We start from the raw sequence: 21,797 nt of genomic DNA, 5'->3' as shown, positions 1-21,797 counted from the left end.
TATGTGTCTGTCTGTGTGTCTCCGTGTCTGTGTTTTGTCTCTCTCTCAAATTTAGCACTCTTTTGAAGAACGTAATCAACCAGGTAGGGTGTTGACTGTTATGTTAGCCGACTCTCTGTGTTGTATTGCATTGTATTTATAAGTTTACTAGGTTTGTTTTTTCTCATTCATGTGTACCTGATGATGACTGCTTGTGTTGCAATCGAAAAGTCGTATTCTATTATTTAATTTATTTTCTTTCTACGTGACTTTACCGAAAGAACCAAAAAGTAAAGTTTTACACTCCACTTCGAAAAACTTAGAGCTGATGATTCTGGTCTAATCATTGTGTTCTACGTGAGATGGACATTTTTGTAGGCATGCTCCACCAATTTGTGGTATTCCATGCCTCGGTGCATCAGCGAATCTGAGTCTTAAAACTCACCTGTTTTTACCGCAGAGGCTTTCTCCGTAAAGTATCATTTTTATGAAAAGCGCTTTTAAGCCTCGTGGGAATTGCGCTCTAGAAAACCCAGTTGATTATTATTATACATTTTGTACAACAGAGCATGAATATGCGGAATGCACAGCTGGGATAAAACAAAACAAAATGTTTTGATTGTGATTACAGTGACATCATTGAGTCACGGACCATTACAGCCATGAAGTGGTTACATATAAAAATATAACTTACATAATGAAGGCAATGACACATGCCAGGGTACACAAGTGATTACAGCCACATGGTGTTTCAAGTCATTAACGCAATCGTGTCAACTGCAATGACAAGTGCATTTGCTTATGAAGTCGTGTTAGAGTTGGCTGCTAAAATTAAAGCGTACGAGAATGCTGTGTGGCTGGGAAAGACCCGGCCCACGTCAGAGGCATAACCCAGCACTGCTGAGATCTTTTGGGTACAGAGAACATATATATAAAAAAGTCACTCCTCTGTTTAACAGTTTTTCACGTGCTGTTGGTGTTTGATGTTGAAGTCTTAAATCTAGTTAGCTATGACTATATACATATTGGCAGAGTAGTTGTAATTGCAGGCATTGGCCAGCTATGGTCTATTTATTTGCTTCACTCCTTCACTATTTTATTTGTTTAGCAATTTTTTTGTCACCCCAGGTCACTCTTGCAAACGAAACTACCCCGGTCCATTGAGTTATCACCTGATTAAAGAAAATAAACTTGACTATCCGCTGCCGGTTGAAGGCCTCCACCTTGCTGCCACCATTCCTCGTGGCGCTGCATTGCCGCCACGATCCATTTACGTCCTTTGCAGAAATGGATCTCATCGCCGCATCTCCGCAATAGCCGCACATTCAAATGTGGCCTCTCGTCCCATCCCAAGTCTCATCCATCGGCCATCGTCCTTCCAAGTGATGTCTCCTGCCCAAGGCAAATTACTCTCGTGCAGTCAATATGATGTATTTGAGTTGTTCCCTGGTGCTTGTGCTCCTCTTTCCATCTTGCCGTGGAATTTCTAGCACGCATATCTTGCCTATGCATATTTGCATATAGTTTCAGCTGTTGCATCATTTCCTGTGCAGACAATTGCACCTATTAAGTCCTGCGAGGACAATACGTGATGTTGATTTTTTTTTGTGCACACAAACTTAGGGTTTCATAATTACTTACAAACCTGACCTGCTGTCTTCACTCCTTTGAAGGAGGAATGGACGAGATCCACTCTACATCACCAGGTTAAAGGTGTCATCTAAAATGACACCTTTAACCTGGTGATATTAATCTATACGATAGAAGCATTACAAGCGTACAGAAATGTGGTTGGGTCAGGCTCCGCTTCATCTTGGAGCGTCCTCACGCTTTCAGTCAGAGTATTTGCAGGTTCGGGTTGCAAAGCCCTGCAGCTTCGGGGAGCAGAATGGCGCAAAGACCAATGAGCACGACGGCCACGGCGGCAGCTTCGATGCACGTGACAGCAGTGAGCGGGTGCCGTGCAGTGACGTGCCTCTTCGGGGACAACGCATGGTGGGCAGAGGGGACACCTTTCAAAGGTTTACGAAAAATGGACAAGCACCAAAGGCTCACGAGCCGTAGCCGTAATCCCAAAGAGTCGCCGGGACGTTGATCCTGGGCTCCTGAACTCTGGGCGAACCAAAGCCGAGCATGTCCAGCAATCACGGCATCAGACGCCGTCCAAATCCATTGCACCGGGACGTGTCGTGAGCGCGCGACGGCGCATGACGCGGCCGCGACCAGCCGTTTGTTTCCGGCCGACGGCTGCGTTCACGAACTTCCTGACTGCGCAAGGTTTTCTCGCTCGCGCCCCGCCGTGAAAGCTCTCCGATGGGTTTCCAGAGTCCTTCCCCAATCCAGTTCCCGAAGGAATATCGCGCGCAGCCAGTGGAGGGAAAACGTGAGATGCGCTGAGCAGCAAACCGAACTTAGTTATGGGGGGGGGGGAGGTGTTGGAGAGAGAGGGGGATCAATCAAGGCGTCTTTGATGGGACGTGTCAATTAAGTGTGGGCAGAGTAGCGGTGCTTCTGGTAAGTGAATGGCGGGCCAATACAACAGCGGGCACATTGTCCCGTGCCATGAAAGCACTCAACGGGCATGTTTGACTATCATTAAGGGGGTTCAAGCTGCAGAGCATGATCACTTTGCATATAAATGGCAGGGATTGGCAAAAAAAATCCGTCGTGTTTTCAAGCAAAATTAACCACATTCGCCCGAGTTTTACAAAACACACACACACACGCGTGTCATTCAAACCGCAGGGGCTCCCAAACACACAGAATGATGGGAGCAAAAAGCCTCATTTGAAGAGCAGCGGTAAACACACTCGTGGGTATAGATGTGCAGTCCGTGAAAAATTGGGACGGATTAAAAAAAAAAGGAATTAAAAAAAGACGTAAGCCCCTACCTAAGAAAGTAGCAGCATTCCTTTCACTCCAATCGCTGTTTATCCCCAGGAGTGCAATTACATGCTTGGAGCAGAATAGCAGGCAATGTAATCAGACTAATTTACCATAACGGCTGAATGTTTCTACCCGACCCATTGCTTGGTGCAATAGAATGCATGAGAATGAAACGGGAGGCAATGAGGCTGGAGACTGCCAATTGGTGATCACTTTTAACGTCGGCATCGCCATCATCGTCGGCATCTCCAAGGGCGACTCGCAGTTGTCTGCGAAATATGGGCAATAGGTTTATTTGGTTGTTGGTGTTGGTGCCTACTCACCACCCACCCACACCTTCCCAATCCCTCTCACCCCTTTCCCACTCCCCCAACACCTCCAGTGTTTTTTTAATTCTCTAAGCCAATTAAAAGTCAGGCCGTGTTGTGAACTGATTTTCACCTTTTTAAGCAGGAACAATGGCAAAATCACGGATGGACTAATCGAGTTAGTTAACGGGCGGCATCAAACAATTGCTATCTGTGTATTAAAATCGCAGTGACGGCAGAACGAGAGCTAGCAAAATTTAATAAATGGTGCACGCTTCGTTGGCTACACAACAAGGCCATGTGTTTGCGTGCCAGTGAGATTCGACTGCTTGAATGCATCATTGATAAATAAAAGTTGAGCATCCAAGGATGTGGCACTAATGCAGAAACTCAGCCACTAAAAGTTTTCTTTGTGTAAATTGTAAAAGATATTATTATTATTTTCCGCACAGCAGTGTTCTGCAGAGTTTTCTCCAAGCATATCAAAGCGCGCTGTATTGCTTTTAAAACCCTTAACTCAAGACACATTTGTAATAAACGTACAACAACAAGCATGCGCATTTCGTGACAATTCGGCAAACTTCGACCTTTCCATTCCTCGTTGCCTCAATGCAAGATGCTACTGTTCCACCGAAATAAGTGCGACTCGTATGCGTGGAAATTGCGCTCGCTCTACCGCGGTCAAATTCACCACTTGCGGGTAATTTCGCCGACACCAAATTGGCCGTTACATCGGGACACAGTGGAACCCCACTCCCGCACGTCAACGCGCACACTGCACAACCTCGAGCCACACGTAGCGCCCACACAATACGCAGCAAATGACAGCGATGAGCCGAGCATATTCACAAAGCCAATCGCCATCGGGGAGCCGATGAAGTGGGCCCCCGACACAAACCACAACCATCAGCTTTGTGCTTGCACTCGAGGTGGAGGAAGGGGGTTGCCTCTGTCATTCTAGAGTAAGGAACCACGGCAAGTATAATGACTTCATTACAGCACCGACTGGCTAAATTGAGTAGGCAAATTGGCGCGCGAGCGACAGGCAATGCCTTTGTCTGGTTGCGAAATCTGTCAGCCATCAACATCGCAAGCCAGCCTTGACCTGGGACCAGGCCACACTCGAGGTCTGGCCATCTCACCCCCCCTCACCTCCACCACTTTTCCTTGAAACACGGCAGACCTGTCTGTCACGGCGGAGAGGTGTGCGAAGCCGAACGCACGCGAGTGTGTCACGTTCGCGACGCTCGAGAGGAAGAAAGCAAACTCGTGCACGCATTTTTTCCCCCATAGCGTGTTATGGCACGCTAATTCAATGGTCCCGCGGCACGAGGAGGCAACGCGTCGTTAACATAATAATAACACGGTGTCACAGACGGAGGGAGGACGTGGATCAAACTTTCACTCTTTCTGTGGCAGCGAGGAATGGCCCGATCGTGTGTAGGCAGTTACCACGACTTGTTTTTAAACAATTTCAACAAAAACTTCGTCTGAACTTTTTTGAGGAAGGCATGTTCGCTCTGGAGATGTAATGAGCCAATTTCGCCCAATGTGTGTTTTCAGGGGAGACTTGGTGAAGTGTAAATAGAGCCACCCTGGTATTGTTTTGTATTATGATCTAATCGTGAGGAGTATGTTCGCGTTCTGCACTTGATATTCGGTGCCAGCAAACGACGAGCTACATTAGCTAAATGCAGCAGAGCACTCGCGCGTCCACCAGTGCCAGATTAAGCCCAGAGAGGGCCAGCTCTCGATGAAACTGGGTCAACGCTCTCTTTTCAGGTGCGTCCTTTGAGAGTTAGTCAAGAATGTGCTGTAAATGGATGTCCAGGTAATACTCTGTTACTGGTAGGAACCTCCTGGTTACACCAGCCCACAGGGGATTATTGTGTTCGTCCGTCGTGCATCCAAAAATGGGAGGGGTGGGGCTGGGTGGAGAGGGGAGGGTGGATAGGGGCTGGGTGGGGAGGGGAGGGTGGGGAGGGGCTGGGTGGGGGATGGGAGGAGTGGGGCTGGGTGGGGAGGGGCTGGTCACCCCGTGGTGCCCTTATCAAACTCAACGTTTAACCTACTCACGCCGGCTTGTGCCCGCCCTCACAGTTGGCCATATTTGCGGAATACACCACGCCGCCGTTGACCCTGGCCATTGACCGAGCAACCCAACGTTCCAACCAGCTCCCTCCGCAGAAATGTGTTAAATCTGCGAGGGAGTTCAGGTGGCCGGGTGGCTCCCGTATCAGACTGCTGAGCTGGCACTGCTTACATCCTACGTGCAAATCCGAGGAACCGCCCCTGACTAAGCCACACTGTCAAGTGTGGTTCGTTGATGGTTTCAGCCTGGTCACAAATGACCACTTAATAGATAAATACATTTTACATTTGTTTTTTCACTTAATTTAGTTAAGCTCAAGCGTTGGAAATTAAAAACGTTGGCTTCACCGTTGTGCCATTAACGTTTTCCTCTGCAGCAGGACAAATGGCAATATATATGTAGCGGTGGAGTGCGGACAGGGGGTCATTTGTAGACATCTCAGAAGCAGTTTTGCGATGTCTCCTTCCGCGGGCCATTTTCTATCACGTGGTGATGCACTAGTCCACGAGAGCTGTGAAAACATTCTTTGTCTCATGCCAAGAGCACGATTGGAAGAAAACAATTGGAATACAATTTGGGGAGAGACCAAAACAATGTAAAACAAACAAGTTACGGCAAAAACGATAGGCACGTAATATCTCCATTTATTTTTCTGTGATTAGATGGACATTTGGTCATAACGTCTAATCCTCGTTGTTGTGTAATCGATACAAATGTGGTGATGAACCCTCTCATGCCAAAGGCAGCGACGGACCAGCCGTGCCGACATCCACTTTAACGAAGACGAGCACTGTGCACATCGCCAAGGGAAGCCTGAATCATAACGCCACATTTACGCCGACCGCAATCACGTAACAACAACGAGGTCAATGATTTCAGAAGGATTCGGGGGGCCCTGGAGAGGGAAAAACGAGACCAAAGGAAGGAGGCGTTTCTGTTTATTCACCGGCATGTGGAGTTTCCAGTAGAAACCAGCTGCATTTTCACCAGACCCTGGTGAATATTGGCCGACGCTGACGCTTGTGTGTTGGCCAATAATCACGGATAGGAATGTCTCTATCAGCGTATTGGCAGGGCTTTAAGTGAACAGAGGCCCCCGCCTTTCATTCTTTGCTCGTATTTTTCATGAGATAACAAAAATATTAACGTTTGGAAAAAAACAAATGAATGAATTCCACTTCGTAATACGCACGTAAGTGTGCACGTACTTTGAGGACAGGGCTTGCCATGAAACGCTGAGAAAGTATGTCAAAAGTATCACTTTCAATTGTAATAATACATTGCTCTTACATTATCAATGTAAAAATAAAGCATTGTCAATGTAAGAACAATACATTGTGAATGTAAGAACAATGGATGTTAACTTCTCAATGTTTTCTTCGAGTTGTGCCGTGTGCTCATTACGCCCCGACGTTAACTCTCCACGTGCTGCGAGCTGCTTCAGGAACTCCCAGCACGTGGCTGCGAAACGTCGGGCATTATCATCAAACACGCGGGGAAGCCATCGAGCGCACCCGAGAAAAACACGTGCGTGGTAACGCATCACGTGCGTCACGTGATGCGTTACCACCATTTCTACGTGCGATATAGTCACGTATCACGGGCGTTACACTGTCGCACGTACAAATGCATACAACGTAGTTACGTACAAACGACTGCAATAGACAGTAATGGAAGGTCACCCCGTCAAGGAAAATCACGTTACAAGTTACCAAACACGCTCAGTGCGCAGGGTATCCACCTGTCCCGCTTACTTGAGCCCCACAGCTAAGTTTAACGTAAATGCCCTCCATTCCAAAGAAGCAAGCAGACTTAGTAAACCGTTGACTGAGTTATTGTTGTTATGTTCGGCCGTAGTTCTTTCATTTCACCCGATCACCTTGAGACGACAAAAAAAAATCACAATTTTTACCGAAACCCTTTAAAAGCCTCGAGGGTGAGCAGGTGCTACGCTGGTGGCGCGCTGATGGACAGATGCCTCTCACCGCTCTCCGCCCCCTTTGGGGCTTCCAAAAGCCGTGGAGGGTAAATCGTTTGTTTACATTTGGGCTCTCTCTTTTTGTAGTTGTTATTGTTGTTGTTGGTGCACTCGAACATGAATTGGCAGTCTTTAGCCAACAGCATTCGACTGTCGCCCGATAATTCACGCGAGCAATTTAAAATAAACACTCTTACGGGCTCGATTTATTTATTTGGCTATTTGTACTCGTGTAAGGGCTTTGGTAATTCTAACCCTGTGTGAGATTTACGGCCTGGCTGGATCAGGCAAACACAAAACCCAGCACGAAGTTATTTATCCAACGCGACGCATTCGTTTCTGTCCCATAATATTTTGATTGTAAACTCTTGTACTGAGATCCACCAATTATTTATCTTGGTAGCTGTAATTGTCTATATTGTCAAATGGGAGAATAACATGGAGATTATTTTGTAATGGTAGTGAAAAGCTGAAACTAAAACTGCACATTCATTTGGAGCTGTTGAATATACTCATCCATGACTTCACGTGGAAATTTACTTTTTTGGCCGTCACTTTAAAATCATTTAATTATTCCAGATTCTTGCCGTGAATTAGGCACAGGCTTATTTTTGGAACCAAACGAGCTTGAAGGATGAGACAAGGTAGAACGGACGAGTCGTGTAAGTCTACAGCGCCAAGGCCCCATGCCACAGTGATCACACCGCACACAAAGACGTTCACCGCATCGTGGCCGTCTGGAACGCTCTTCCTACTGACACTAGGAAGCCACTGGGAGCTATACACTTTTAAATCTAGATTGAAAACACATTTCTTTACAACTGCTTTTTTGTGTTTCGTTTGCTGTCCTTCGCACGCCGCACCTCCGACTAACACGGCTGGCTACGTATGGTGCAAAAGAAGTTCAACATGCGTACGCACGTACGTACGCATGCACACACAGCGATGAAGTCACGCGAAATCCGGCCGTGGCCTTCGTACGGCACGAGCGCACAAACTGGGCGAGACGCGAAGGAGCACTCTCTCACATTCCGCACGGTGCAGGCGCCACAACGGGCCTGCGGCGCGCGGCTGTGAGCGCATTTAAATTCCAGCGAGAGGCGCCCGTGCCCATCCCGGACGGCGCGAGGGGCGTGGGGGGGGGCGGTGGCGTGGGGTGGGGTGGCGCGGGTGGCGCCTGCCCCACCGTACCTTGCACGTGCCCTCCATGCAGACGTCGTCCGAGCCGGGCTCGCACGGCGTGCCGTCGGTGGCCCGCTCCGCGTGGCGAACGTAGAAGCGGTAGCCCACGGCGCGGCAGTTCAGCTCGCACTTCTGCTCTTCCCGCACTGTGTCGTCGCGCCCACGGCAGGAAAGGGACACGGGAGGGGGAGCAGGAGCAGAACAATTAGCGATGAGCGTCGGTGACACACTCCACCGCTGCCACCAACCGAGCGTTTACATTTGCTGTTTGTGCTTTAGCGTCGAGCCAAGTCCCGGTGGCGGGTGTCCGTGATGGTGTGCTTTTGGGGGCGAGGGTTGATGGATCATGAAAATGTGTAAAACACCAAAACACAGGAGATGGCAGCACAGCAAGTGGATTGAATCCATCTATGGACACCTTCGAGTGTCATCTTCTCTTCTGCACGGTGCACTCTGGTTTCCTTCCACAGAGCAAACATTCATCAATGGCATTGGCCTACCATCCCAATAAAATAACCTCCGCAGAAGAGGAGGTTGCCGTACTTAAAACACATTTCGTGGCCCGTGTGCGTGGATGGTCAATTCGTGCACGCAAAAAACAATGTCACGTCTCGTTTTTTTTGGGGTTCCACCAAGTCGTGGCTCTCCCATGTTTACGGAACGATTCGCGCTCGGGGGGGGGGACACAGCGCTGCCTCCACCGGCACGCAGGGGAATGCCAGCAATTGGGGGGGGGAGGTCACCCTAGAAACCCCGCCACTAATAACCTGGCCTCACGCTCGCCACGGACCCCCGGGGGGGTGGACAACAGGGGCCCTTGGACTCGTGCCAGGCGTCAAGTAACGTGAAACAAAACGCCCAGGGCCACGCCGAGATTTTTATAAATCCTTGTCAAAGAAACGCTCTATTCGGATATAAACCCAGCCCCTGCTCTCCAATCGCTACCCCCCCAACTCCTCCTAGACAAACACCCCCCCCCCGCCGGCACACACGAACGCTCCACTACTCCCAAATTCGCACCTCAATGGGGAATGATCTCCCGTTTTCACGGTGCACTTTTCTATTTGTACGTGGAGCCCCTTTGTCAATCCACCGCTAGAAGAAGGCCTCCCCAGGACCATACTTCACCACGCCGGTGAGTGAAAGTTGGCAAAGGCGTTTCTATATATGTGTGTGTGTGTGCAATATTCCTTAAAAAGTAATATTTTAGACCACTTGTGAATCCACTGTTGGGTGAAGGCCTCCCCAGGCCGTGTCGGACGTGAGGGCTGTCTAACCATACGTCACCACGCTGGTCAGTGTGGGTTGGTGAAGTAGGGTTGCCCAGACCAGTTCACACATCACACGCCACCGATGTTAGTCACGGCCGGGAATTGAACTCAGGTAGGTCACGTTTATAATACGCCGCGCGAACCACTTCGACACAGTTCCCCCGTACTCTCTTATTTTTAGTACATATATAAGTTACAGAGGCAGGGCTATAAGGTGACATTTATTACGTTTCTTTGCACACAATAGCCTAACGTTTAACAGACTATTTGGAATGGATAAAACTACGTAGGTGATAAAATGCTTGGGAAAACAAGCGCCATTTATCTTGGCTCGTGCCACCGGCCTGAAAGGACCAGACACATTCCCAGCAGTGAGCATCCCTCACACCACAGCTTCTATAAATCTGGCTCACCGCGCTCATCTGATTTTGTGATACGAGCATTTCCCTGAATTAATGACGGCTCGTAATCAGCATTTGCTTAATGTCGCAATTTGTCGCCAAATCTCTCAATGCGCTTGGCAATAAGGTTTGATAGGGCAGTGATCATGCAGTAAATCAAGCCCGTTTGTTGCAACCTGGCATTGTGTGTAGCCAGATGGTGCACATTCCATATTGAGAAATAATGTTCGTTCGACAGAAAACAGGTCAGCTCGGATGAGAGCTGAGAAGCACGTGGCCCTGCATTAAACTCTTAGTCGATGTGTTGTGGTTTATGTCACACATAAAACTGCCATAGTTTATGTCACAAGGACAATTTTTTTTGTAATCCTCGGTAGAAACGTTTTATGAAAACTGCCCACCACGTATTGTCCAATGAGGATGTGAAAGCTAAGCATGGACTCCAGCAGAAATAGAACAGCCGTACCCACCCACCATCGCTGCCATCAACACCCGCCCATGTAATTGTGCATAGAATATCGCATCGTCACACCAAGGAAACTCCGGAACACTGTGCTTTAGCACAGAACTGATTCCCTATTTTTGGATTTTAAACAGATTGTTAAATATTTTATGTTTTTACCAGGTGAGGACCACTGAGCTTTTTTTTTTTGTCAGAGGCAAACTGGCCACAAATGATAGCTCAACAAAGTGGTCTTTCTTAATTTGGAGCTTTCGTGACTGCAGGAATTACTCTTTGGTTTTTTCGGTAGTCACGTATAAAGATAAAAGAATAAATTAAATAATAGCATACGACGTTTCGATTGCAACACAAGCAATCGTCATCAGGTATAAATGAAATAGCAACAAAAATCTAACCAGAAAACTATAGACAGACATATAAGCAGACAGATATCACCAAGATACAGAGAGAGAGAGAGTAACACATAGGCACCAAAAGAACCAAAGAGTAAAGTGGTCTTTATCTTGTGGAAACTTATAGCAGCCAAATATTCTAAATGGATGTTTCTAAATGTGGAGGCAAAAACCGGAGGAACCGGAGAAAAATCCACGCGACCACAGGGAGAGAGACATTCAAACTCTAAATATACAGGTGTCAGGGTCGGGATCGAACCCACGACCTCCTGTATACCAGGCGAGGGAGTTGACATCTCGCCACTGCGGCGCCCCTAAACAGATGCTTGAGCTCTCTGCAAAATCTGGCATAATTTATCGTTGTTGTCTTAACACCTGGAGCGAATAAGATCCGCTTTCGCATCGCGTACTTCCCTTCCTCCTCGCTTCCTTACCGCGCGTGTACGTCGCACATTAAAGTGCGCTCTTATCGTAATCCCATACATTCGTCGGTGTTTCATTTCAGCCGACTCACAGGGTGCGTTTTAGTCGTAACGCGTTCTTGCCAGAGAAGAACGTGGGTACATTCCTGGGACATCAATACTCTTCGCTTTAAAATGTCACTCTTAAATATTTGTTCAACTGTTTTTTTTTGCCTTATAAAACACAAAGTTCCCTCTTTTTAAACGTATTTCAATGTTCCAATCGGCTCTTCACATGTAGACCAATGATTAATAACACTCGCCACAATAGTCACTAACGCTGCTATACAATGGGCAATATACGGCAGGCTAATTGTTTCAGGCAATGAGCCCTGCACTGCAATGTCACCTTTGAAGAAGGCCATTGGCCAACAAAGTTACTGATTGCCCAAAATATAATTCCGTTGCAAGGCACGTTTTCGGTATCTGACGAGTGCTCTTTTTCTTGCTATGTTCTCGACACAATTCCACCCGGAGCATGCACCGTCCGTTAAGCAGTAAACTTTCAAAGGCCTTGTATCAGAAAACACAAATGATTACACAATTGTGTCTCCATTTGCAAATGCCCTTTGCACTCTCTTTGGAAGAAAAAAAACGCTTGAAAAAGGAAAATCCAGAACACCGCTTTCTACACGTTTGCACATTCTGTTCGGATTAGCCAACCTAACTACTGTAATTTCAAACCCTCGGGTTAAATCAGCTTAGAACACATTTCAAATATTTCAAGGGCACAACAGCTAAATGTGTTGAGACGGTTTAAAAAAAAGAAAAAACAGCAGTAGCTTCACTTGGGGAGTGAGTGGGGAGTACATCAGGAGACCGTTTGTGCGATATTACTCATCAATCGACATGGGAATTCCACAAAATACCAGCATGCACGCACACACGCACGCATGCACAAGGTCAAATATTTTAGCATGAGAAAGTGACCATACAAACGACATTAGCTGCTCCGGTGATGGATTTTTTTTCTTTCTGTAAGTCCACTAAGCCTAAAAATGCACAGGCCTCTCAGTCGGGTGGGCACGTGGAGTGCCTAGAAATGTGTTGCACAGTAAAGCATACTTATTAAAACTTCCATGGTGTTTTTCTTGTTCTTGAACGACATAGAGCTGCTTCATTGTGCCACCATTGCCCATTGGTAACAGTTTAGAGGGGACAGTGAGACGCGTCGGAAAGCTACGGTCGCGCGGTAACGGGTGAGAGCAAGAGTTAGACGCGATGTCAGTGTTAGGGTGAGCGATGATGTCAGGATTAGTGTGAGCAAGGCTTTAGAATGAGGGCTATAATCAGGGTGTTATGGTCAGTGCGTACAGGTGCAGCCCTGCACTTTCTTGTTCGTACCGCTTCTGGCGAAAGGGCCTCCACCAGGAGGACGCTCGAACTCCCCTGGATATTGCCCCAATTGAGGGCATGTGGCCTCCTCGTCCCACGCTGGCCAGATGAGAGATGGGTGTACCCTCACTAGGTTATGCTAAAGTTTACGCTCCGTTACAATGGAATTAAATTTGCTTTATAAAGCACTTAAAGGAGAACACGTGAAGGTGGTGTGCACAAAATATGTCCATTACGTAGTCGTAAATGAAGGGGACCGTTACAGGAAGAGGATGCAATAATGGAGGGGAAAGGATTTGACTAAACGGTAGCAGCGAGTCATGAGATGCAGAGGAAAGTTTTTAATCCTAAACTTGAAAACAGGCACGAAATCAGGCTGTGCGGATGGGCCCGAGGTAGCTCCAGACAATGCGGGCAGCAGCAGCAGAAGAAGAAGTGGTCAGGCTGTGTCAGGCGAGCACCTGAAGGGGCCGGGCGTGAGACTGGTACAAGGAGAGACAGCTGCAAGCAAAGGGCGGATATTAAACAGGTTCATATGGTAACCTGACCCAAAAGAATAGGAATAATATGATGCAAAGTGTAGCTCATTATTAATTCACTGCCTCCCCACGCCTTTAGGTTATGGGAGTTGGGAGATCATCCTATCAACTGCCGTACCGACAGAACGAACCTGACGCGGTGACCTCTGGGCCATGCGTCCAGCGTGGCTAGCCACTACGCCGCCTCAGTAGGAATAAGGGGTAGGGGGAATCAAGCAGACGTCCACGGATCACGCCTTTCTGGAGCGCGTCGTCATCGTTATCATCGCTGACGCCACCCAGCGCAACGATGCCCACACGCCGCTCGTGCCAGGGCCCGGGGCGCCGGCTCGCGATGCTCGTGCCCGGGCCCATCTCGAACCAACATCCCGCTGCTAGAATGCCGGCGTCTGTGCGCGTGTGCGCCGAGCAGCGCTGAAGTTACACGCCCTCGGACCCGCCGTGCCAAACGCTTAGCGGACTGAGGGAGCGCAGCACGACTTGCCAGACGTAGTCTCCTCCGTTGTAGAACATTTCGCTCGATTGCCAGGCCTTTGCGTTGCGTGTTGTAATACGTGAATTAACGATGATCCGCGGCGGTCGTAAATAAATGAAATTATTAACTTTGCCGTGGAATTCATTCATTTAAAATAATCTGTAGCACTGATATATTGCCGTTATAAAACATGGTCTATTCAACAGAAGAAAAAAAAGTCAATGCGACCCCAAGGTTTAGTGAGGTATGGGCAGAGATAATGTGGAAAAGAATTCCACGGTCATGTTAAAAGGGGAAACATTTTTAAAAGAGGAAATTGCGTATTTATTGCCACGCCTGGAGAGGGTTACAGCCATCTATTTGAGGACACTTCACGTGGTCAAAGAAAAACCATAAAACGTTTACACCGATCACACAGAAGCTGGCCGCACTAGGAGTGCACCGAATAGCATTTGTAACTATTGCAATGAATATAAAATACCTATTTAGGTATTTTGTCAAATTAAAAACTACATTTTTTATTTTTCGATTTAAAGCTTTCGTGACTGCAGGGATTCATCTTCTAGGTTCTTTCGGTAAAGTCACGTAGAAGGGAAGTAATAAAATAATAAAAATAAAACATAATAAAATAATTCTCACAATTATTTTATTATGTTTTGTTTTTATTATTTTTTACTTTACTGAAAGAACCAAGAAGATACATTTTTTTTACTTTTTTTTTTAAAAGCTACGAAGCCTCTGTCCCCCTTAGGGTCTTCCAAATGAAACTCGCTCGCTCTCTCTCTCTCTGTCTCCGTGCGTTCCTGGTCTCTTTGTCTCCCTCTGTGTGCCGTGTCTCTGGGGGGAGCACATAGACTAGGGAGCGTAGCGGCACAGAAAAACAATTCGTTTGCCCGATCACCCTCACGCCTCTTCACCGCATCACTCACATCAACGCGTCATCAACGTTGTCGGACGCGTTCAGACACGTCCGATTCAAAGCGCGACGACAACAACAACATAACAGGTCTCGGGTTCACATTGCTCCGAAAACTCTGCGAGGTTTTCGCCGTGATGACTTTGCAGTCGTAAAAAAAAGAGTGTGTTAGGCAAGCACGTGCAATTAACTGATTGCCTGTGAGTGCACACTGTCATCGTGATTTTACGTGGGATTGCTGACAGCCTGTGATTAATGTTCGCGGGGTTTCACGCGGCAGGCGCAGTCGGCTTTTCAGCTGCGTGTGGCCGAAGCGCCTCTCTTGACGACAAAGAAACACAACAGCGCCGGGCGGGTTTGCATGTGGCACCCACAGTTTTGATTCCCGCAGTTCTCCACAGTGGATGTCACAGACAGTGACAAATTCAATCCTCGATCGTGAGGCGTCCCCTTGAGATTCGGATGAGTTGTTTTGATTACGGCTTGTGGTTCGACCCCAGGATCGATTCTTGGCCGAATGGGAGATGTCGCCCCATACTTATTTAGTTACTTATTTTCTAGCACGCGACTCGATGAATGTATGGTGATCAATGAAATACTTGCAATGCCACAGCCCAACCTGGTTGTCATCGCCTAGATTTGTCAAATCTGTAAGTTACCCACAAGTAGTAAGTTCATACACTTCATAAAAATACGTCCTTCTATTAAGATGTTCAGCGTATTTTTAAGTATAACATTATGACATCGTTCACAATAAACGTTTTTGGGTGAGATCGCGTTATTTATAAATGTGTCGTAGCCCTCCACCACCCAACACGGCCAATCAGGAAAAAAGTGTCACGTTGACAAAAGACTAAATAGTTCACTACTTTAGCCCACCGGTGTGCAAATTGCCCAATGATGCTGGATATAATTACCAGCGAAACGTCGTACTACTCAAAAATTGTAAATGTTGTGGATTCACTCTTCAACACACCGGTGGGCTAAAGTAGTGAACTATTTTGTCTTTTGTCAACGTGTCGGGTGGTGGAGGGCTAAGACACCACATTTATAAATAACGCGATCTAAACCAAAAACGTTTATTATGAATAATATTGGTCGCGAAAGCCTACGCGTTAAACATTATGACATCGTGGCTGCATCTATGAAAATAAACAAATACCACTGCGTAGGGTTTCGCGGGTGTGCTGTGTGGTTCTCGGGTTGTAACCGCGTGTGCTCCGGCGCTTCGCTTCCTGCAGAAGCTCCCGGCGCGAAACGTCGGACATCGTACCGAACAACACGCGGTTACGACCAGCAAAGAATTGTTGGATAATCGTAGAATAGTTATATTATTTGTTTTACTGAATTTTTTTTCCCCCCGACTGGTTTTTGGTCCCTAGCAGCTGATGGTGGTGGGGCAAAGGCAAACTAAACATTCCCATGCCAATCCCAAAAAAAAAATCTTCAGCGCAGAATATCCCCTGCTGCTTTGTAAACACAACATCCTTAACATTTAATACTTTTTTTTGTTGACAAAAATACCAAATCACGCAATACCCGTGCTGCTTCGTTCAGGAAATGGCCAAACATAACAAAAATCGCAACGCCGGAAAAATAGTTGACACGCGCCGACACTTTCCTGGACGTTATGACAATTGTTGCAAATGTGCACACATACCATGCACACACGTGTACAGCCCTTGTGCCCATCACCCGCGGGATGAGGGCCTCCCTTTGCCGATCTTGTCACGGGGGTTATTTAACCGTGCTTTACGCTGGTCAATGCGAGTTTCGTGAAGGCACGAGAGCATAGATGTTTCGAATATGCAGTACAACAACAAACCGTTCTGTCACTGCCCTCTGCTGACCCCCACGTAGCACAGCCCTGCAAAAACCTATGACAGGGGTGGGGAACGTACAAGGCCCGCGAAATCATTTGGTGTGGCCCTGCCAAGGCAACCGCAGGTGGGACTCGAAATTCAATAAATCTAGGAGCAAACCTCTTTCCCCCGCGAGGAGGGCACAGCAGTTGCGAGTAGCAGCAACATCATCAACACCAGCTAACATCACACGCCTCGCCAAAGAGAAGCAGTTCCAGCCATCACATTAGGGGGTGAGTTAATTAAATGTTTGACCAAATATAACGGGCTAATTTTTAAGTTGATAATTCTGTATGGCCCGCGAATGATGTTATAAAAATCCAAATAGCCCTTGCCAGAAAAAAGGTCCCCCACCCCTGACCTGTGAACCATTTGTCGTACTGTAGACTCGCCCATGAAAAGCGAACAAAATGTAACTAGATGCGCAACGACCTTGAATTCCTGACTCAGTTTAATTACAGGACGTGTGTGTGCGTATTCAGCGCACGGGAACTCAAGATTCCAAACTCTAAACGCGGAACAAGGGGATGATTTTTCCGCAGCCATTGATGCGGGAACTTCCCACGTTTAATAACGCGCGGGTTTTACATTTCATTAACTGGCATCGTCCCCGAATCCCATTCAAGACACTTCCCATAGGATGCCCACTCTGAAAGTAAAATATTAAAAAAACATTTGTTTTTATTAATCATAACAAGTAGGCTTTCGCGATCAATATTATCCATAATAGGTCACAGAATGATTGCGGGATGATTGAGGAAGAGACGTTTTTCACAGGATTTGTCCGGGAAAATCGTTTAAGGAGCATTTCATTATTGATCACACTTTCCCATACACTGTTGTGTGTCTGTAAATCTGAAATATTTAATTCTCAGAGCCAGAATTTAGCCAAATTAAGTACATAACCAAATTTGATGTGTTATGCTTGAGAACCCGTTTAAAAATAGACATTTGACCAGGTAAAGCCCACTGAGCTGTATAGCTCTTTTTCAGAAGCGATCTGCCCACAAATGATAGCTCAACGAAGTGGCTCATCACCGTCATGTGGGCATTTATCAGGGCCAAATACTCTAAGCGCATGCTGACTCCAGATGTGGAGGCATAAAACCCGGAGGACCTGGAGAAAAATCCACGTCATCACGAAGAGAGCATGCAAATATACAGGCATCAGGGTTGGGATCGAACCCATGACCTCCTGTATAACCCGCGAGGTAATTAGCAACTCGGCACGGTGGCGCCCCACGTTTCTCTTCGTGAAGCAGAGCCCTGTGCGCGGGATTTCGTGACAGGGACAGGCGCTGAAAGGGACGTTTCCAACACACAAAGTAGCCAAAGAGAGCGTTATGTAACCCTAACGCGCCATTCATCAGTCACGTCGATCAGCGGCGATGAATTGCGCATCGGATGTGCGCTCAGTTTGCTAAAACAGACGAAGCCACAACCCGTTTGAGAATCGGTGTCAGGATCGCGTTGCCTAAAATGAACGTTGGGAATCTTTTTTCTTATTTTTTTTTTATAAATGTTTTTGCTGCAACAGGAAGAATGCTTTTGAATGGACTTTCAAACACGGAGCCTGTGAGTGTGACTGAACAGAACACGTGTTGCCCAATCCATCTCCGTCGCTTGACACGCCCGGCTGTGAATCTTGACGTTTGCCTGAACTTACACTCATTGTTTTTGTATATTTTGTCACTCTTTAGGATTTGGGTTGTCTCCTTGTCGTGGTAGAGAAGCTCGTCTTGCCTCCATCACCCAGCAGGTCCAACCTTGCCAGACTGGCCAAAGGGTGGAGGACAGACGAAATGGACAACCCCTGGTCCTCCGGGTTTGGGGTTGGGCATGGGGCTAACAACCCCACCACGGAAAAACCAGAATTGTTATGGAAACTGCAACAGGAACATATTTGAAAAACCAACTAACGGCCATGGGTCTGTCTTGGGGTGAAGCAGAGAAAGCTGCTAAAGACCGTCCGGAATGGCGTGGGCTTGTTGCGGCCTTATGCTCAACAGGGAGTGAAGAGGGGTAAGTAAGTAAGTTAGGATTGATTCCCACAGTAATGTACGGTACGTTGTAAAATCCCCAGCGCTATTAAGGCGTCTGGCCAGTGTGGACGGAGTAGCCAATGCCCTCTAGAAGGGCTCTCTATAGCGCATTCTAGTCGAGGCCTCTTCTCTCAGCAGTGGTGTGAGCAGGCAATGCAGGGCCTGAACCTGTACCTCTCATGAAAGAATAAAGATTTCACGTTCCGTTTTGCTTTCACTCTCAAGAAGTTATGATTGCTCTCTCTCTCTCTATACACAGTAATTCTACTATAATCACGAGTAGAATTATCATTTTGTTCGAACATATGTTGGGCCCTCACCTGAATATTTAAGGTGACTATCTCGACGTCCTCAGCCTGAGTCGAAGAAAAGGTGGCTGGAAAATCACGACATCTCCCGAGAGCGGACACAGTGTACCAGTTGAAAGGGTAAAAACATATTACTATATTTTGCCACTGGTAAAGGAGGTCTCATAGTGTAAATTCTTACCCCGAGCTTTCAATACTCTGATAGTGCGCTGTTTTTGAGTTGTACGCCTTTTGGCGTCATCTGGTCCAACACCAATGGAGACTAGGCTCTAAGAAAAGCTGTCTCGGGTGTGGACCAATCAACTTCAAGGACAGTGCATATCATTATTATCAGAGTTGTTTCTTTTTGTTTGCATTTTGAGTGAATGTGTTGTGGTTATTGCAAACATGATGCCTCGTATAAAGGTGTCAGTTTTTGTACCAGTTGAAAGTGTAAAAACCTATTACTACTACACGAACGTAACACAAACGAGAGACGCACAATCCAACTCAGTGGGGGCTCCGTAGCTCCAGGTTAGAGGGGCCAACAAAGTCCATCTCGGGTTTTCCACGCTCAGGTGATGCACACGTGCAGGTGATTCAATTGAAAAAAACTGGAATGCACCAGCAGCGGCTTCGCTTAACAGAGCTTTCTCACACAGAGACCCACAGCCTCGAAATCGAGGCCCAGGGACTCACAAAGAGAGCACAGACTCGCACCGAGACCCATAGCCTCACATATAGACTCAAGAGAAAAACTTTAATATGCTGCTAGCGGCTTCATCATCGGTTCAACTTGCTGCCCCCTTACTATCACCTCAGACTGGGAAATCCAATATGTACTTTTCAGGAACCTACTTCAATTGTTATTTTGAAACCTCAGCCACTAAGTACACTTCATATTCTGTAATATTTTTAAAAAAATCGCATTTCCCTTAGCGCAAGAGGCAACTTGCTGTATATTGCACATGACTACTTGAAAATGCAACTCTGCGCGTAATTTTAATATCCTCTTTCTCCAAACACGCTGACCACCACTGACATGCACGCTGTGTATCCCGCCAGTGTAAGGGGGACACGTTGGAAAAACAAATATTTTCCCGTGTAAGGCGAGAGGAGGGAAGAGGAAGGGGTCTATTTGCCCACTGAACAAAGCTGCTCTCTCTCCCTCTCTCCCTCTCTCAACTCTCGCCTCTCTTTCCCCCGCGAGGAGGGCACACAGAGAGGGTCGTTAGCGGTGCCCCTACCTTTGCCCGCAGTCGGCAGGCGGGATTGAGAGAGGGGAAAGGGGAAAGTTACAAAGACAAAGATCCCCCGTGTAGGCTTAACAGACTGTTGGGCCAAGTGCTGTTAGCGAGCACCGATGAAGGCCGGCACGGTGCACGAGGGGGTCGGTGGCCAACACCACGCCCGGCCGCCTTTGCCTCCCCAAGTGGCGATATTTGCACACCGCACCAGGTGGTCATTTGAGACTGAGTCGACCTAGGGGAGGCGAGTTACTCACATGGAGCCACATTCACTGGCCGCCCCCAATCCCCGAGGGCCGACTCACCGCGTCACCCTTCCCCGCGCTCAGAAGTGAAAGGGAGAACTTTGACGCTGGCTGTATGTGTTGCGCACGTTTTATTTTCCTCTTTCCCCAGACATCGATGGCCCAATGCGAAGTCCATTTCCAGCGCACGCGCGAACACCTCTCTCCCGAACGGCCCTGATGGGGGGGGGGCGCGTAGCGTCGCAACGACATCCACATTTCACGTCGGCACGTCCAAGTTTCTGTTACGCTCGAGCGAAACGCTCAAAAGTGTTTGCAGGATCGCCGCAGCAGAGGGCTTCGACGGCGGGAATAGGGGTTTTTCTTTTTTCTGGCCCCAATCTTTTGCCAACGATTAGCCCTCGAACCCCCCTCCTGCCTCCCGTGCCTCCTAGTAAATGGATTCCACGTGTGGGAACCACCGACCGGTCTGAGCGTGGGTAACAATGCGCCGCTTTCTGCACGGGGTCGCCGAGTTGTAACGTCGTACACCGCTCAACATGTGAACCTCGTGAAAAGTTTAACTAAGTATAGAATCCGAGCAGAGGGCTGAAAACTTGGCTTTTTATAGCTTCCAGAAACAACTTGGACGCGAGGTAGTTCAAAAACGCAAAACTCTCCACTCACATGCATACACAAAAAACAGAGACAAAGATCCCCCAAATAGCCTTAACAAACTGTTGGGGCAAGTGCTGTTCACGAGCACCTATGAAGGCCGGCACGGCACACGACGGAGTGAGTGGCCAGCACCGCTCCCAACCGCCTGTGTCCCAAGTGGCGATGTTTACACATCGCACCGGGTACTCATTTGAGGCCGAGTCAACCTAGGGGAGGCCCAGGACCGGTTCAGATAATCGTCACTCGTGTTGGCTGTGAGCGGGAATCGAACTGGGGTCACCGAGTGCATAGCGTAGCGCACTAACCGCGACACTACGGCTCCCCATACATACACACACGCACACGAGCAATAATGAGAGAATTCCAATAACTTTGCGTGTATTCGGTGACGAGGACGGAAATGGGGATGACCGTGCGGTCAAAGATCACTCGTAAATGTGTCCCAAAGTGTCTGCTCAGGAATGCTCATCTCCTCCCCTGGTTGGAGACCCAGTGCTGAGACACAATGTGCCCACAGGGTCACACTCTGCCACACGCTGCGCCGCGTCCACTGTGGATTTACTGCGCGCGAGGTGCAACTTTGCGGCAACATCCTCTCTGCGTTGGAATTTCTACTGCGTAGGTTTTTTTTCCGCGGCTGTGCCGGGGGGCGCACTCCGCGATGCGCTTCTCGGTTCGTGCCGCGCGTCGGTTCGCGCGGCAGCGATGTCCCTCGGCGTTTCCCTCTCCGTGCCGCGAAGAAGAACCTCCTCCCGGCACATGGAGCGAACAAAAAAGTC

The 21,797-nt window shown here is 47.9% G+C and overlaps 1 protein-coding gene across 2 annotated transcripts in view; it reads right to left on the bottom strand.

Moving 5' to 3' along the window:
- The window catches only part of THSD4 (thrombospondin type 1 domain containing 4), a 147,423-nt gene that overhangs the window by 79,878 nt on the left and 45,748 nt on the right, over positions 1–21,797 (bottom strand). For both annotated transcript variants that reach the window (XM_078592522.1, XM_078592523.1), the window contains exon 7: positions 8,435–8,571. In XM_078592522.1, the coding sequence (XP_078448648.1) occupies positions 8,435–8,571 (137 nt within the window). The remainder of the gene's footprint in view (positions 1–8,434; positions 8,572–21,797) is intronic.

The sequence above is a fragment of the Lampetra planeri genome, chromosome 3 (genome assembly GCF_965212315.1).
Source record: "Lampetra planeri chromosome 3, kcLamPlan1.2.h2, whole genome shotgun sequence".
NCBI lineage: Eukaryota > Metazoa > Chordata > Hyperoartia > Petromyzontiformes > Petromyzontidae > Lampetra > Lampetra planeri.
The sequence above is the reverse complement of the archived record's forward strand: the minus strand, read 5'-3'. Positions and strand labels throughout refer to the sequence as shown.